This window comes from Thrips palmi, unplaced genomic scaffold, assembly GCF_012932325.1.
Source record: "Thrips palmi isolate BJ-2018 unplaced genomic scaffold, TpBJ-2018v1 HiC_scaffold_15, whole genome shotgun sequence".
In the NCBI taxonomy this organism is placed as follows: Eukaryota; Metazoa; Arthropoda; class Insecta; order Thysanoptera; family Thripidae; genus Thrips; species Thrips palmi.
Genome location: NW_023144624.1, coordinates 9,422,220 through 9,436,829, shown reverse-complemented (window position 1 = coordinate 9,436,829; position 14,610 = coordinate 9,422,220). Strand labels below are relative to the sequence as shown.

At 64.5% G+C, this 14,610-nt stretch overlaps 1 protein-coding gene across 15 annotated transcripts in view; it reads left to right on the top strand.

Moving 5' to 3' along the window:
- Positions 1-559: 559 nt before the first annotated feature.
- LOC117641726 (serine/threonine-protein kinase MARK2-like) overlaps positions 560-14,610 on the top strand; it is a 51,543-nt gene continuing 37,492 nt past the window's right edge. For 11 of the 15 annotated variants that reach the window (XM_034379292.1, XM_034379291.1, XM_034379289.1 and 8 more), the window contains exons 1-4: positions 560-713; positions 2,174-2,379; positions 5,176-5,226; positions 12,814-12,882. In XM_034379292.1, coding sequence (XP_034235183.1) covers positions 2,299-2,379; positions 5,176-5,226; positions 12,814-12,882 — 201 coding nt within the window. In that variant the 5' untranslated portion in view covers positions 560-713; positions 2,174-2,298. Of the gene's footprint in view, positions 714-765; positions 914-1,016; positions 1,153-2,173; positions 2,380-5,175; positions 5,227-12,813; positions 12,883-14,610 lie in introns of those variants that run through there. The other 4 variants (XM_034379288.1, XM_034379286.1, XM_034379287.1 and 1 more) reach the window with 4 other exon arrangements.

Below are 14,610 nucleotides of genomic sequence, written 5' to 3'. Positions count from 1 at the left end.
AGCCGATGTGGAACAGTAGTGCAGGCCGACGTCCGATGCCACATGTGTCAGGGAATTCCCTCATTTCCTCCCACGGAGGTGCCGGCCCCCCCTAAACGTCAACGGTGCTCTGCCGGATTCAAATTTTCGCGCGCTGCTGTGTTTCAGAAAAGTACCTTGAATGGGCCTTTGCGCTTGATTTTTCACAAACCCCAAGTCGTATAGGGATTCTGAACTTTAAAAGGGACATTACTAGAGTGTGTAAGAGTTGCTACCTCTCCTTTTCAACACAATAATTGACTTTCCCTCGGTAGGGTCGTCAACAAGCAAGTGACAGCCGTTCTCTCTGGTGTGAAAAGAGAAAACTCTCTGTTTGCCTGTAAAGGCCGCGCCGAATGGCTGGACGAGAGATAAGAAAAGATACACGAGGAGCGAAAATAAACACAGCCTTTCTGGTTCACGCTCCATTCATGTTTTGAGTGAAACTCGCGCCGAACACGGCACCTGAGATCCGTGAAAAGAAGGGAACGTTTACCTGAGGTGACGTCACTCACGTATCAACCAATCAGAAGCTTGGATCGGCCCGAGTTGCGCAGTGACACAATTCTATGTTACGAGCAAGGGGAAAACTCGACTCGGCCATCTTGGATTAAGCAAAAGTTTGTAATGAATTAAAATACCGAAGACGTTTACGTTTATGTTTGACAAAACATAAAATTATTACTCCTAAATGGGTTAGTATAGTTGGTGCCGCATTGCCTAAAAATTGGTTATCCTATGTCGACGTGCGATCAAGTGCAGAAAAAAATGTTTGTTTTGTGAGTGCGGGATGGCCCGTACTCGGTCGAGTGGATGTGGCTGGTGTGACACTGAAGCATTTCTCCGGCTAGCCGCTGCTCTTGCGCCGCGGGTGGCATTCGCAAATTGAACCAAAGTGAGCACGAGACGCGGTGTAGTAATGGTCAAGATCCCAGTGCCTCGGCCGGCTGCGGCTGCCCTCTGCGAACGGACAGCCGAGAAGCCTATTTGCCATTGGAGTGCTCGTCTCGACTCGACTCGACCTGTGGGAACAGATTTGGATGTCCTGCTGGCATGTCTTTGGGCTTTTCATTGAGCCGGCGTCCTTGGGCAGAGCCCAGCTCATTTTGGGACGTCGCTGCCTGCAAAGGGAATGTGTGTAAAGTCAGAAACCAGAATTGTACAGCGATCCTTCAAAACTTTTTAAAGGCCAACTAACCTAACTCTCTGTTGGCCTATTTTTGTGGTTTGAATACACCTCCAAGTACCTGATACAGTTCAGGTTCGGTCAATCCGGTTGAAAGATGTTGGTCAATTGCGTATTTGCTGTGCCTTTGGTTAATTTAAAGGCTGAAATGCCTGTTAGTTTGAGCACTGAGCTCAAAGCAGAATAAAATTTTGTGTTTGGGGGGTCCTCTTGGAGCCCCCCTGTAGCTCAGTTATTTTGAGTCCTGTGAGATCATCATGGTCTATGTATTTCTTAAGAATGGTTGAAAGCTTGATTTATGGTTGCACATGATTTATATGTATAGAAAAGACTTTTTACCCTTTCTTATGCAGTCTAATGTCATTTTTGATGTTCAATTTGGAATTATTACATTAATATTTATACCTATCTAGGTTACTGTTTACATGATCAGGATCTATTACTCATAGAATATCTGATAACCATTTTCATTGTACCTGTGTACCATTGAAATCAACTTTACCATGGTATCAAGCTCCTGAACTGCTTGATAGTTAATAATGATTCAATGGTATGTGTACTTACATGTGTTTGAGGCCTGCTGGATGTTCTGAGGGATAGTGGTAGCTGGCTCAGGTACTGCAAGGCTAGTGAGTGTCTGCTGTAATGATAGCAGATGCCTCTTATCAGTCTTCTATTTGGTCTGGTTCAGATTGTGAGGCTTGTGTGTGTTCTGCTATCAGATAAGGCCAGTGTTGGTCATAGAAACTGGATAAAGATTATGCGAAACCTTTCCAAATCCATGTAGAAAAAATACCCACACCTATCTGCTTGTGTTTTGACCATTTGTTGTAACCTGATCTGGAGCCTTAACTTGACTTCAACTTAAACGTAGTCTTATCTTACTTGCAGCGTTTGATTCTAAATTTATTTTCTGTGGGTTTTGCTATTGCACTTTTATGTGTTTAACTTGTGGTTTTGTTTCTACAGGTGTAATGCGTCATTGTACAGATCCACAAACTTGATGCTGGATGGTAGGACAGTCAGCTGGGTACACCTGAACATTGTGACCTTTGCGTCGTGTGCATTTTCACATTTTGTTCACACTGGCGACGATGTCGACCGGCATGCGTCCTACACTGCAGACTGTGCCAGAGTCTGTACCCGCTGACCATGTTAGTAATGCTAGCGGAAAGGTAAGTCCAGTTCTCTTTTCATTTTAATTAAGGCATGAGACAATGCATGTCATAAAGACAAAAAGAATTGAATCGTATTCTAGTAAAACATTTTCATGGTCTCAAAGTTTGGCAAATGATGACATTTATGAAAATCAATCAAGAGTCATTTGTCATGAACTATACCCTTACTTTTCTATATCATTGTACAGAATGGCATCTTTGCCTAAACAGTGCTGTGTCAAATTTGAGAAAGAGTAAGAGAAAGTTTGTGGGCCTGGAAATGTCTTTTTCTCCATGCATGGCTGCATAGAAAAGTAAAAATTCTTGTGGCTGTATGCAGACCGTGATATGCGTATGGGGATCAATTTGGCCAGACAATTGCTGTCCCCCGGACAGTGCGGGGACGGGTGTTCTGCATGCGGCTGTTCGCATTATCGGCGTCGGCTCGGCAGGTGGCGCGAGCGCCGTCCTCCGTCCTCGTGCTGCATATTGGGCCTCGCTCCTGAATTTGGTTGTGTGTGCGTGTCTGTCATTTTGTGCCCTGGCGCCGCGACGGGCGTGGGGGAGGGGGAGGGGGCGTCGGCCTGGCAGGGCGTGGCGGCGTGGCGGCGTGGCGGGGCAGGCGACAAGCCCGGGCGAGGAAAGAGGAAAAGGGGAAGGAGGGGGGGGGGGTCACGAGGCGTGTCGGGCAGAAAGGCGTGAAGTGAAGCTGATCCGGAGGAGTCCGGCCTGCCCTGCGCCCCGTCCTGTCACTTGGATTCCGCCCCGACCTTGGCCCGGCCCCTTACGGCCCCGCCTCGCCAAGGGCAGGACGCTGCCTCGCGCGAGCATACGGCACGCCGCGGAGCAGGCCAGTAGACCGATTCCGAGTGGGAGGTCTCTCTCGCACTCATGTGGCGCCCCGCACGGGAGAGGTAGACCGACGGCCGCACGGGCCCAGAGGCCGTTGTCGTCGTCGTGGGTTCGACTCCCGGCGGCCCCTTTTCCTCCTAGTCTTGACGCCGGGTTCGCGTGCTGGCGGTGCTGGCGGCGCCGGTGCGGCCGAGGGCGCGGGTTCGACTGCCGCCGATAGCATCTCGCTCTTTAGACGCGCCGCCACCTGATTCGGCTGCTGTTGGCGTGATAACGCCGCCGCCTTCAGCCCCGCAGACTGATGCTCTGTCTCTGTCGCACTCACGGGGCGTGCCGTGCAGGTGCGAAAGAGAGACTCTCTCGGAGTCAGTCAGCAGCCCTTCAGTCCTTTATCGCCGCGCACACACCGGAGCAATAACTCAGCGTGGCGCTATTTTAGTCGCTTGCTCAAATATGGCGCGTCGCGGCGTCTGGCTGCGCTTGGCTGCACTGGGTTCGGCTTGTTGCTCGAGGAAGTGGCCGCCGCGATGGAGTGCTGTGCCTGGGGCCGGGGCTGGCCGGACTGCCTGGAGGCCTGGAGGGTCGCCGATCGGCCCACGACACGCCGCGCCGCCCCACCTGCGGCCCTGCGGCCCTGTGGCCTCGCGGGGTGCACGCTGACGTGGCGCGCCACCGTTTGGAAATGTGACGGGGAATTTGATCTCGATGACGTGGTCGGGGCGCCCCGCGCCGCCCCGCGCGGAGGGTGGGGGAGGTATCGGGTTGAGTGACCTGCAACGGAGGGGTGCGGGCCCGCGGCCCCGCGGCCTAGGGGCCCAGGGGCTGTGACATGCAGGGGGCGTGGTGCAGTGCAGGGCCCCTTGGCGACGACGGTGGTTAGGTAGGCGTCGGGGAGTCGGACGACTGGCCGTCGCGACAGCCGCGCTCCGCCCCCGCCTGCTCGGCCTTGACATTAGCGCCGCCACTACACTGCACGCCCCTCCCCACGCCCTCGGATGGCCACGCCGCGCCCCGCCCCGCCCCGCCCCGCCCCGCCCCGCCCCGCCCCGCCCGCCCCGCCCGCCCCGCCCGCCCCGCCCCGCCCCGCCCCGCCACCCCCCCCCGCCCCGCCCCGCCCCGCCCCGCCACGCCCCGCCACGCCCGCCCGCCCCGCCCGCCCCGCCCCGCCCCGCCCCGCCCCGCCCCGCCCGCCCGCCCCGCCCCGCCCCGCCCCGCCCCGCCCCGCCCGCCACGCCGCGCCCCGCCCCGCCCCGCCCCGCCCCGCCACGCCCCGCATGCGGTGCTGGCGGCTCTCGCGGTGCGCACGCCGGGGGGCTTGGCCAGTATCCTCTGCCTGTCAAAATAAATGGCGTGTGTATCTGGCGCTCGTTGTCGGCGGGCGGGCCGCGCTGGCCGCCCTGGCCGCGCTGCGCCGTGGACGTCCTCCGTCCGCGGTGCCATGACCTTGCCGTCGTGGCCGCGGGGTTGTTTTTATTTACAGTAACATGGAAATGAGGGGCGGGGCTGTCTCGGTGAGCAAGGCGGGCAAGGCGGGGCGCGGCGTTGGCGGAAGTGGGGTAAATATTTCCTCCCCCGGCGAGGGCGGCCCGTAGGCGCCGTAGGCCGTGTGCACAGCGGGGTGGCGGCCGGCGTTGGCACGCCGGTGTTCTGGTGTCATTGCTCTGGGCCCCTGCCGGCCCGGGCCCCGGCCCGGTGACAGCCGGCTATGCTCGCCTCGGCTCGATCTTGGTGTGGCTGCACTGCACTGCAATCGATAGGGCTGACGCTCTCCCCTCCGCGCTGCGCGCCGCCACGCCCCCCGCGGGGCCTAGGGAGCCCCAGCCGGCCCGGCGCCGCGCGTGCGCCCCGCTCTGCCACGCGCCGCCCCGTGCCGGCCCGGCCGCTCGCCGGACCAAACGCGGCGTGCCGCACGGCGGTGTTTGTCCTGGTGAACGCCTATCTGATTAAAATTGTCCTTTCCAGGTGAGTTCGAGCACGACCAAGCCGGCGCAGCAGGGCGAACTGACGACAGCGGTGAGTATACTCTACCTGCCCTGCCCTGCCACCCCCTTTTTCCGCGGCATGATCCGTGCGGCGCGTCGCCGTGAAGCCCCTCGCGGTAATCAGGGCCCTGTCACGCCACCGGCAGCCCCGCCTAGCGCCACGCCGCGCCCCGCTGGGGTATTTATAGTGATGCGGTCGCGTGTCTTCTGGCGGGGCTGGCAGTGCAGCCCGGAGCTGGCCGGCCGGGCTGGACTGGACGTCACTTCACCCCGCTGCCTGGCGCGGCGTGGCGTGGCGTGGCGACTAGCGGACGTACATCGATCTGGCCGTCGTCTTTCCCCGTCGCGCTACCCTGCCGTCGTTCGGCCGCTCGGCCGGGCTGCTCTCCGTAGTGACCCTCGTCCTTTTGCACGGAGAAGCCCCGCCGGCCGCCCCTAATTATGTTGTGCATGCCGGGCACCGCCGGGCACCGCGCGCCGATAAGCCATGAGGCCAATTTTTATTTTATCTTCTACCACCGCCGAGGTTGCCTGGCGTTGCCTCACTCCGGCGATGCGGGGGCCGCGGCGGGGTTATCGCGTCACGAGGTCGCTTGAGGCTCCCCGCTGCACACGGACGCGGCGACCGCGTGGCTTCGGTTTGCACGGCACAGGTTGGCCGGCAGGTCGGCGCGGTGCCTCGCGGTGGTCGCGGCCCGGCTTGGCTCTGCAGACCCGCGCTCGGCTGGGCCTCCTCGTCCCGCCCGTCCCGTCCCGCCTCGCGGTGCCGGTGTGCCTGGCTGGCGCGGCTGGCGTGGCGTGGCTGGCGCGGCCTCCGTCCGCGGTGCGGCACACTGGCGCGGCGCGGTCGGTCGGTCTCTCTGACTCAGTGTTCTGTCGGTGGCCACGCAAGGTGGTCGTGTCGACGCGCGCCCGCCACTGGGACTTCCCCGACGACTACCTCCGCGAGTGCTTCCGCGTGCGTGTGTGTGTGCGTGTCGCAGCGCGTGTGGTGGTGCGTTCCTCGAGAAGTTGGTGTGTGTCTGAGTTTTTGGTCTGATAGGGTGCCCGTTGGTCGAAACGGTGTAAAGCGCCCGGAGTGGAGTGACTGGCGAAAGACCCGCCGAAGATTCGTGGTCGGAGGGATGTGATTGGATCCTCTTCTTCTTGTTCATCATCGTCATCGTCCTCCTCGCCGACGACAAGCAAGAGTCCCCGGCGTCCCGTTGGTGGTTGGTGTCCGCGACCACCCCCTAGACCCCTGTCCCTTTGTGTCTCCATGCTGGCTGGCTGGCCGGCACCAGGATGACGGCGACGACGGCGTAGATTGCGACGTGCTGCCGCAGCTGGGCCGACACTCTGAGGCCGTGGCGGTGACGCGCGTCAGGCCGCTCGGAAACATGGCGACCGCGTTGGGAAACTTTGCCCCGCATTATCGGATTGTAATTGGCCGCGGACGCTGCGGACGCTGCAGCAGCCTGCACTTGTTGTTGGCGGCCGGGCGGGGCGGGGAGGGGTGGGTGTGGCGGGGCGCGGCGCGGCGGGTGTGGCGGGGCGGGCGGGGCGGCGTCATTTTCGCATTGTCTCCTTCGCGCGGTCCGTGCATTATCGCGAAGGGCGGGGCTGTCCGGTGCACTGTAGGGCCTGGGCGGCACTGCCGCGGCAGGGCGGGTCCGGTGGCCGGAGCCGCGGAGACGCGGGGGGCGCGGGGAGCCGCGAGTCGCAAGAAAGGCCTGCGTCTGGTTGCCGCGTTCGCCGCGTTGCGTTGGCAGCCTTGGCGTCCTCCACGTGCCGCTCTGCCGCCCGACGTGGTACAGTCTGCGCAGCCAACTTGCCGACTGCAAACTTGCAGACTGGCGCGGCAGCGCGGCGAATAGATATGGCCTGAAGAATTTATACGCGCTGCTAGACTGTGTTTTTCTTTTCTCTATTTTTCAAGCGTCGCGGCGGCCGCGTGCTCGATCTCTCTCTCTCTCTCTCTTCCTCGCGGCGTCGCGTGCGCACTCGCGGAATCGCTGACACTACTGACACGCGGGGGCGCTCGCGGTGTGTCTCACGCCGCTCACGTGCGCGGACTGGGCAGTAGGGCTGCGCGGCAGCGCCTTTGCTCCCGCCTTGCTCCGCGCCCTTGCTACTTGCTGTTTGACATTGGCGCGGCGGGACGCCTTGATTTACAGCCGCTTGACGATAAGCTCGCTCGCAGCGCCCCGGCCCGCCCCATGACATGGCGTGGCTGGCTATAAATTTGTCATCCGCTGAGATTTCGGGTTGAATCTGGCTGGCGCGGGTCTGGAGCGCCTCGCCTGGCGCGCACCGTGGAGGGGACTAGGGGACTCGCTGGCGTCTTGGCGTCGTGGTCTTCCTCATCTCGTATGCAAATCCTCGGCTCGGCGGCCAAGGCTGCAGGTGCGCTGCAGGTGCATGGCCGCGGCGGGTGGGCGTGGCGCGGTGTGCGCTACTGCGCAGCAGCTGCAGTCGCTCTGGGACATGCCTCGTCCGCGGGTTCGAGTCCCGCCGCCCGCCTTTGTTTATTTTGCCCGGCGACGCGCTGACGCACCGGCCCGGCCTGCCAGCCGGCTAGTTCCGCGTTTTGGCGCGCTCCCAGTCGCGCCCAGCCGGTACCCGCGCGGTACCCATCGGAATGCACGCTGGCCGCTGGGCGAGCTGGGCGTAGAGCGTGGCGCGGGCCGCGGCGTTGCCGGCCCGGCGCTGGAGCGGGGCCCAGGGGGCGGGGCCGGGGCAGGCCGCGGGCCTGGCGGAGCCTGGCGGGCACCGCGCGGCAACGCGGCGTCGTGTCCAGCGGCTCGCCCAGCACGGCCAGCACGGCCAGCACGGCCCCTTGACGGACTGTCCCACTGCAGACGCCGCAGACTGCCTTCCGCCTCCGCGGTTCTCTGTAGTGCGCGATGCGCGACCAAAAATGGGATGACGTTCCTCCGGGCGGGGAAGGGAGAGAGGGGAGGGGGGATCGAAGTAGGAAGCGAGGCTGCTCGTCATCCTCGTCGGACCTGGCCAAACCTGGCCCGCCGGTACCCGCTGGCTGGAGGCTCGGCCCTCCGCCTGGTCGCGCGGCCTCTCTCGCACCTACGGATCGCCGCGCGAGTGCGAGAGAGAGAGATGGTCGGGATCGCTGTCCCGCCGGGATTGGCGCCTTCGCGCGTCGCCGTCTGCTCGTTCCGCGCGGCAGTTTTCTCGTTTTCTCCGCGATCGGTCCGTTGCCGCCCTGCGCCCCTTGTTGCGTTCGGCATTATCGCCTGGTGACGCAACGCGCAGCGCCGCAGTCTGGGACACCCGGAAAGCTCCCGGAAACGCCGGGGAGGCGAGGCGCGCGAGGCGCGTCGGGGGAGTGGGGACCATGCCTGGGGCCCCTGGGGCGCATGTAGGAAGCGGTGCGCAGAGAATAGAACGCGGAACACCGAAACGAACACCACCACGTGGCCGCCCAGCCAGGGCAGCCAGCCAGCCAGCACTGAGAGACACTGCGGGTTGCGTTCCCCGTTGGTGGCAACCCAACCCCAAGCCCCCTCTGACCCCAGGACTCGGCTCGTCGTGGTCAGTTGGTCGACACCTTCGACAGACGACGGCGCGACGGCTCTTCGCGTCCATGCCGACCCGGCCGAGGACGCCGCCGTGAAGCCTCCTCGCCCAGACGGCCTAGACGGCCCAGACGGACTCCGGCCCCCTGCCCGGGGGGATGCTCGGCGCGGCCAAGCCGGCCAAGCGCTCGAGCGGTGACACTCGGTCGGCGAGCGACATGCCCCTCGCCGCCACCGTCAAGAACCACATGCTGCGCTTCTTGCGGCGGTCCAAGAGCACGAGCACGCGCCCGCGCGCCGCCGACATGGTGATCCCCAACAAGCAGAGCGTGACGAGCCCGCCCGTGATCGCGGAGCCCTTCCCCATCGCGCTGGGGTCGGCGGCCGCGTCCGCGCAGCACCACCGCCACCGCCACAGCAGCGCGGCCGCCCACGCCAACGGCAGCGCCAACGGCAGCCACCACGTCGCCGCAGCGCGCTCGCGCTCCGTCAGCAACCGCAGGGAGGTGCACCGGCCGCACTCGTCCGCGCGACGCGCCAGGGCTCAGGTAAAGGCTAAAGGCAGCGACAGGGTCGGCGGCGTCGCGACGGCGGCGGCGCGGACGCCCGGACGGACGGACCGCGTCGACTCGGCTAGACTCGCGACGGAGGCGGCGCCGCGGACTGCCGCGGACTGGTTCGTTCTCACGGCCACGCCGGCCGCCTCTCCCTTCCTCTTCCCTGAGACACTTGTTGACGCCTTTCACCGGGCATAATGTCGCGTCCGTCCCGTCCGCCGCGTCCGGCAGCGCGTAGCGGGCAGCGCGCACAGCGCGAACGCGAAGAAAGGTCGTCCGGCGGACGGGGGGACGGACGTCGGCGCGGCGAGTGCTCCAAGGATCCGCGCGGTACGGTCAGTGGCCCCGCGTCCCGCGCTCCGCCCTGAGGAGGCCCGGCCGGCTGTCGGTCCTAATCGCTACCGATTTGGACCGCCGCGAATCGGCTGGGCGTGGCGGTAACCTGCACGCGGGGGCCGGAACGGAGCGCCGTCCCGGCGCACTCGCCGATCGACTTGTAGGCGGCGGCACGCTCCGGGCCCGGCCCGGGGATGGGATGGGTTCGGGCGGCCGGCGGTGATCTCACACCGAGCCTGGCGGGGACTGACCCGCGTGCGCGCCGCGCGCGCCGAGTGGGCGTGGGGCCCGTGGGGCCGGTTTGGGGGCCGCCGCGAGGCTCGTCGCGCTCGTCGCCTCCCGGCCCGCCGGCCTGCGGACTGATTCCGCACAGCCGCTTTGTCCCTCTCACACCCAGACGGGACGCCCAACGAGTGCAACGGAAACAGCGACGATAAAAGCTCTTTTCGGAACCGACCCGCTTCCAGACCCGAGGGTCTCTAGACCCGCTGGCGGCGTCCGCCCGGGAGGCAGGCTGTCCCGCCGCACGGCGGCGCACCGCGGGCCGGCAGCTCCGCCCCTGGCCTCGGACAAGACAAGACGGCCCAGCGAGCGGCGTGTGCGCAGGTGCGCAAGCGTATGGCGAGTTGTGCTGACGGCCGGCCGACGCGCGCGCAGGTGCATGGCGCGTCGGTCGGTGTTTCGCAGCCGTTTCGGCGCAGCGGCGCTGCCTGCCCTTTCGAAACCCGACTCCTGCACTGGCGGCGCAAGTGCACTCGGCGCAAGTGCACTCGGCGCCCGTCACTTTGTTGATGACTCATCCACTGCGCTGCACTGCGCTGGCCAAGGACATCGCGATCCTCGCCAACCTGCCGCTGCAGCGGCCACATCGGCCGCAGCTGCAGCGGCAGGCGGCGAGGAAAATAACCCGGGATGGGATCCATTCTCTGCGAGCTGTACTATTCCACGCTCCACTTCGCCACGCCTCGTAGTGGTGGTAGTAGTTGCGCCGCGTCGAGTCGCCCGAGGCACTGCAGCGCGAGGGCGCCTCTGACTCACGGACGGGGCGCCGCGACGCCGTGCTCCAGCGGCGCTCCAGCCTCCCCCCCCCTTCCCTCCCCCTCCGCCCGGCGCAGCAAATTGGCTCTGATGAGATGTGCGGCAAGGCAGGCAAGGCCGCGCGGCGCTGCTGCGATTTGGTGGCCGAGCCCGCGCAAGCCGTGCTGGCCGTGGAGGTGACCAGAGCGCTCCAGAGGTGACACGGTGCCGAGCCAAGCGTGTCGGCCTGGCTTGGGCCCGGCCGCGGCCCGGCCGTGAGCCACGCGCCCTGGCGGGGCCCAGGCGGGGCATTTCCATACAGAGGCATTGCACAGGCCTCAGGCAAAGGTTGCCCCCTCGAGATAGGGGCCCAGGGCAAGTTTGGGGCTGCCCGTCCGAGTGGATGACTCAGTCCATTGTGCGGGCGGCTGTCGCGGCTGTCACACACAATGGCGGGACGCGCGGGACGGCACTAGCAGTGCAGTAGCGGAACCTGCCGCGGCGCCGCGCTCGGAACGAAGCGAACGCGGTGAATCACGCCAATTGGCCGATTTGGGGTTCCGGCTGGGGTTTCGGTTTTCCCTTTTGGCGCGCTCCAGTTGGCGCGCCGGCCGCGCTGGGCCGCTCTGCTTGCGGTGTAGGCCCTGTCCGAGGCTCGGCCGGCCGCCGGCATTCCCCGCGTGCCGTCCACGCGTCGTGCCGCCCCTAACGCAATTACCCTGCCGAGCGACGCCGGAGGGGCGTTTGTCCGCCGTCTCCCTCGCACCTCTGGGCGACGCCCCGTGAGTGCGACGGAGGCAGCGGCGACACGACTCGTCGCAACGAGCCTGCCGGCTAACGCTGTTAGGCGCCCCTCGCTGTTGTTGTTGTCGGTGTCCCTGTACGGCCTCCGCTACCGAGGCGCCCCTCGCTGTTGTTGTTGTCGGTGTCCCTGTGACGGCCTGCCGGCTAACGCTGTTAGGCGCCCCTCGCTGTTGTTGTTGTCGGTGTCCCTGTGACGGCCTGCCGGCTAACGCTGTTAGGCGCCCCTCGCTGTTGTTGTTGTCGGTGTCCCTGTGACGGCCTGCCGGCTAACGCTGTTAGGCGCCCCTCGCTGTTGTTGTTGTCGGTGTCCCTGTGACGGCCTGCCGGCTAACGCTGTTAGGCGCCCCTCGCTGTGTTGTTGTCGGTGTCCCTGTGCGGTGGCTACGCTTGGCGCCCTCCTGTTGGTTGTCGTGTCCCTGGACGGCCTGCCGGCTAACGCTGTTAGGCGCCCCTCGCTGTTGTTGTCGGTGTCCCTGTGACGGCCTGCCGGCTAACGCTGTTAGGCGCCCCTCGCTGTTGTTGTTGTCGGTGTCCCTGTGACGGCCTGCCGGCTAACGCTGTTAGGCGCCCCTCGCTGTTGTTGTTGTCGGTGTCCCTGTGACGGCCTGCCGGCTAACGCTGTTTGGCGCCCCTCGCTGTTGTTGTTGTCGGTGTCCCTGTGACGGCCTGCCGGCCCGACGGCCCGACGGGGTGGGGGAGGACGCCGGCCGGCCGGGCCGCCCTGTTGACCCCCGCGTTGACCTTCGGTGATTGTGGCAACGAGCGCACACTGTACTGACGCGAGGCTGCGGCGTGCACGCGCGCTCCGTGCGGGGACCGCCGGGGACCGGGGCGGAAAAAAAAGGGGACAACAGAAACGACGTCAACTTCCAAAACGACGGTGTCGCTTTACGAGCGTGCGCTTGCTTGGAAATGAAAGTAAAAAGGAGGCGGATCGCGAGCAAGCACGAGATGGGCAGGGCGCTGATGTGGGTCACGGTCATCATCGCGGTGACGCTATCTCGGCGGCTCGCTCAAGGGAAGAGCGCGGGGTGTTTTGAACGGCGTGCCGGCACCGCGTGCGGCACCGCGCCACCTGCGCGTTGTTTTTTGTGTCCGTATCAGGCTTTCCCGCCTTTTTGGCCCCGGGCTCGCGCCACCGCGCCGCGCCACGCCCCGCCACGCCACGCCACGCCACGCCACGTCGCGCGCTGCGCCCATGCTAATAGCGTCTCGCGCCTCAAAGTGGAGGCGTCCCCGAGAATGTCTCTGCATTCCTGGGGCCAGGGGCTCCCCGTACGTGGCAGGAATACATCCCATCTCCGCCCTCTCCCCGGCCCTCCCAGTGTTTGGTCGTGTGCCTGCCGGCCTCGCTGCATGTGTAATGACGCTGTGTTGTTGTTGTTTCAGGTATGTGCACCGCGGAGTACTCGAGCAAAGGACCCGATCCATGGCCGGGGGGACAGCACGCCCAGCAAGGTGAGCCGCATGAGCGTAGTGGTGGGTGGGGGAGAGAAATGGCAATGACCCGCCAGGGCCAGGTTGGCGGAGGTAGAGGCTGGTAGAGGCCGCCTGCAGGAGAGGGTTGGCGCTGGAGGGCCCTCGCGCGCCGAGTCTGTTGTCTCTCCACTGACCAGTGTAGTCGTCGCGGCCGTCGCGGCGGCCTAGTCCTGCACTTGCCGCCGTGGTCCCGGTGGGCGGGGGGCGCGCCGCGGCAGCAGTGTCGAATCATCTGAAGCTCAAGGTCTGCAGGAACTTGACTGACGACGGCGGACCGCGCCGCCAGCTGCCGGAGCAGCGCCGCCGTCACGTTGTCACGTTCCGCGGGGGCGGGGCCGCCGGCGTGCTGGGCCACTCTTTTGCAGTGTGGCGAGTGGCGGCCGCGCTCCTCTTGTTTGCCGCGGCCCCCTGCACCCCCCTCGCGAGGCGCGCGATGCCAGCGGGGCTGGATCAAAGTCGGCGCCCATTGTGTATTTGTTGGCTTGTTCGGCGCATTGATCCCCGAACTGGTCGATTGCACTGTCGCGACGCTAACTGGACGCTGCACTGCTGGAGACGCTGGCCGCGCAGCGTGGAGACGGGAGGAACGCAACGCCGCGACCTCGGCGCCACCCTCGTGTGGGCCGCCGCCGCGCTGCCCCGTGCCGCAGTGAAAGTCTCCGTCTCGCCGCGAGCATCGGGACTCGCCACCGCCACCGCGGCGGTAAAACTAATCCAGCGTGAACAGTCTCTCCGTCTCTTGGTTTTGCAGCGGCCGTGCGCTGTGATTGCTTCCAGGGCACGCGGCGGTGCTATACTAGTGTGAAAGTTTGCCCGTTTTCGACAAGCGGCTCTCTGCCGTCAAGTGCCGCTAGTGCCGGTTACCGCACAATGGCCACGTAACGGCCGCGGTGCCGCGTTTCCGAGAAGCTATGCCGCCGCCGGGGTGGACGCCTCGCCTCTCTCTGTCTCTGTCTGTCGCTCCCGTTGTGCGTCTTGCCTATATTTAGGGGCCCTGCCGTCGGCACCGTCGGCCTGCCTCATTGGATAAGTGGCCGAGGACCGGCGAGGCTGTCCCTGTCCGCGCCGGCCTTGGCTGCCTTGGCGGACACACCGCGGTTCAAGAGCGTGGTGGACGCGGTTCTGCCAGGTTCTGCCAGGTTCGCACCAGTGCGGTCGGGACGTTTTTGGGCTCGTCGCGCTTGCCTGGCGGCAACCCCCTCCCCCCTCCAATTTTTTTGTAGGTCGACCGGCGTAGTGCCATGCTCTCTGCTGCTACACTTTTGTGTGGTGACGTTCTGTTATTTTTTTGTGGTGCCCGCTCTCGTGATGGAGGGATTAATTCTGAACGAACGAGCTGTTTGCGAAAGGCCACGGGAAAAAGGGGGGGGGGGCTGTCTGTCGTTCTCGATTCTCTTTCCCACCAGAGCACGCGCGGCGCGGCATGCGAATTCGGACGCCGCCGTGGATGGCGTGGCGGCCCCTCTAGGGCCCCTCGGGCCGCGCTGGCCGCGCTGCACGAGTGCATGTGGCCGGCCGGCCTAGACTTAGCGGCGCCACCAGTGTGCTGTGGCGCTCCGCGCCGATCGGGCATGATCCGTCAGAATCCATTGCGCCAAGTGCCATTGTGTTTATTTTGCCTGGTGTGGCGGACTAGCGGTGTGATGCCCCTCGCGCTAAATATACTCTGCTTGTTTACTCTCCCTAATGTGTATTAGAGCATCGAGT